The sequence below is a fragment of the Mitosporidium daphniae genome, assembly GCF_000760515.2.
Source record: "Mitosporidium daphniae strain UGP3 chromosome Unknown contig-308, whole genome shotgun sequence".
NCBI classification, from domain to species: Eukaryota; Fungi; Microsporidia; genus Mitosporidium; species Mitosporidium daphniae.
In genome coordinates, this window is record NW_013546502.1 from 1 (window position 1) to 1,623 (window position 1,623).

Here is a 1,623-nt window from a genome sequence, read left to right on the forward strand (position 1 = left end):
AGCGCTTCTTCGCAAACTCGGTATCCCAGCTCTACCGTGTCGGGAAGCAATTTTAATGAAGTCTTTTTTTTGCACCATTTGTATTTGCTTTTGATCCTGCTGACGAAGGTTCGAATAGCTTTTATGTTAAAATTTTAGGCCTTTTTATTTGGCGTAATCCACTGCACGCCAAAATACTGCCAAGCCTTGGCCGCTCAAACTTCTACGTTGATGCTGATTCTTCCAGAATCTATTGGGGCATCTTCCATCATTTGTAACATGTTTGACAATAGATTGCTCGTAAACGACTCTTTAATTCGCTACCTACTTCTATTACATTCTTATTCGTTTAAATTTGTGCATAACCCAGTATATGATGCTCCGTGCAGTCCTGTCGTCGAAAAGGAGTTCTTGTCATACACGTTTCAAAATTTGAGTTTCGATCAAATAATGATGCAAATTTTGCCGATTTCCGAAAGTAATGTTGTGAGAAAAGAAAAGCATGGCCAGTTTCATGAAAATTTGCTCAAACTCCTCAAGTTGGCCATTTCGCGCTCGCCGATTTTAATGTCAGCATACATCAAGGTATCGGATTGCTTAATGTTTATCACAGCTGGCTGTGGCGAAAATTAATCTTGCTCTGGTAAATCCCAGCTCTTCACAATTATTGACTACGCTTTTGTCCTATTCAAGTATATTGCGGTTGTTTGCCTTTTCTTAGATGACATATTATACTCATGGAGCGGCCTTACTTCGATTGAGTCGATGGAGCGTCAGGTTTATCAACTCATTTATTGTAGACATCTAAGGACATTGGCTTTTGGGCTTTTGAATCGCCGTATCAAACATCGGCAAACATTGTGAAAAAATGGCTTGATTTTAGAGAATCCTTAAAATCACTGAGTGAAACGTACTTTTCCTTATGAACCTTATCTCTTCATTAGGTCCGACCCAATGCTATCTGATTTCATTGCATATAAGGATTGCTATCCAGGCTTTAACGCGAAATCGGATGATTTCCACAGCTTTTTAAACATTTCGCTCGCGCTGTTGGTAGAGAAAATATATTCGGAAATCTCTGGACTTTCAAAGTCTTTGAAAGAAGATCAAAAAAGCATCATGGACCACTATGTTCAGTTGTTCAGCCAATTGTCGGATTTTTCATATCTTGAGACTAGCCTAAAGTATTGATACGTCACTTACCGTTAGGCTTGAGTGTATTTCGTTGGCAATCATTGGCTTTACGCTACTTTTTGCCATCAGGGACAACAAAATCAGCGGGTTTGAGCCCACCTTGATCCGGGAAAAGGCATATCAAATGCTATATTCGTACTTTATAAATTATGCCGGGTATTGTGATCTTTTTATGCTCATGATAATAGTAAAAGCCTATCAAACAATATGCTTCTGTACAAAACAAATTCTCTTCGTCGAATTATGAATATCTTTAGACGAGACATCCAATTCCTCAATCCAGAGAACAATTATAAATCAATGAGTCCTGATTCTGAAGAATGTAAGCACCAGTTTAGGGTAACGTTTAGATGCCCATCTGTGCACCACTTCAATTTTGCTGCATTTGTTTGAAAATGAAATTTCAAAGATCAAAAAGAAGGACGAATCGATTCTGGAAACCGTTGGGGT

General features: G+C 38.6%; 1 protein-coding gene across 1 annotated transcript; it reads left to right on the plus strand.

Moving 5' to 3' along the window:
• Positions 1-138: 138 nt before the first annotated feature.
• DI09_308p10 (uncharacterized protein) lies at positions 139-612 on the plus strand (the record flags this gene model as incomplete). Its single annotated transcript, XM_013382598.1, has 1 exon — positions 139-612. A coding segment is annotated over one exon (474 nt), but the record flags the coding sequence as incomplete, so codon positions are not given.
• Between the last annotated feature and the right edge of the window lie 1,011 nt (positions 613-1,623).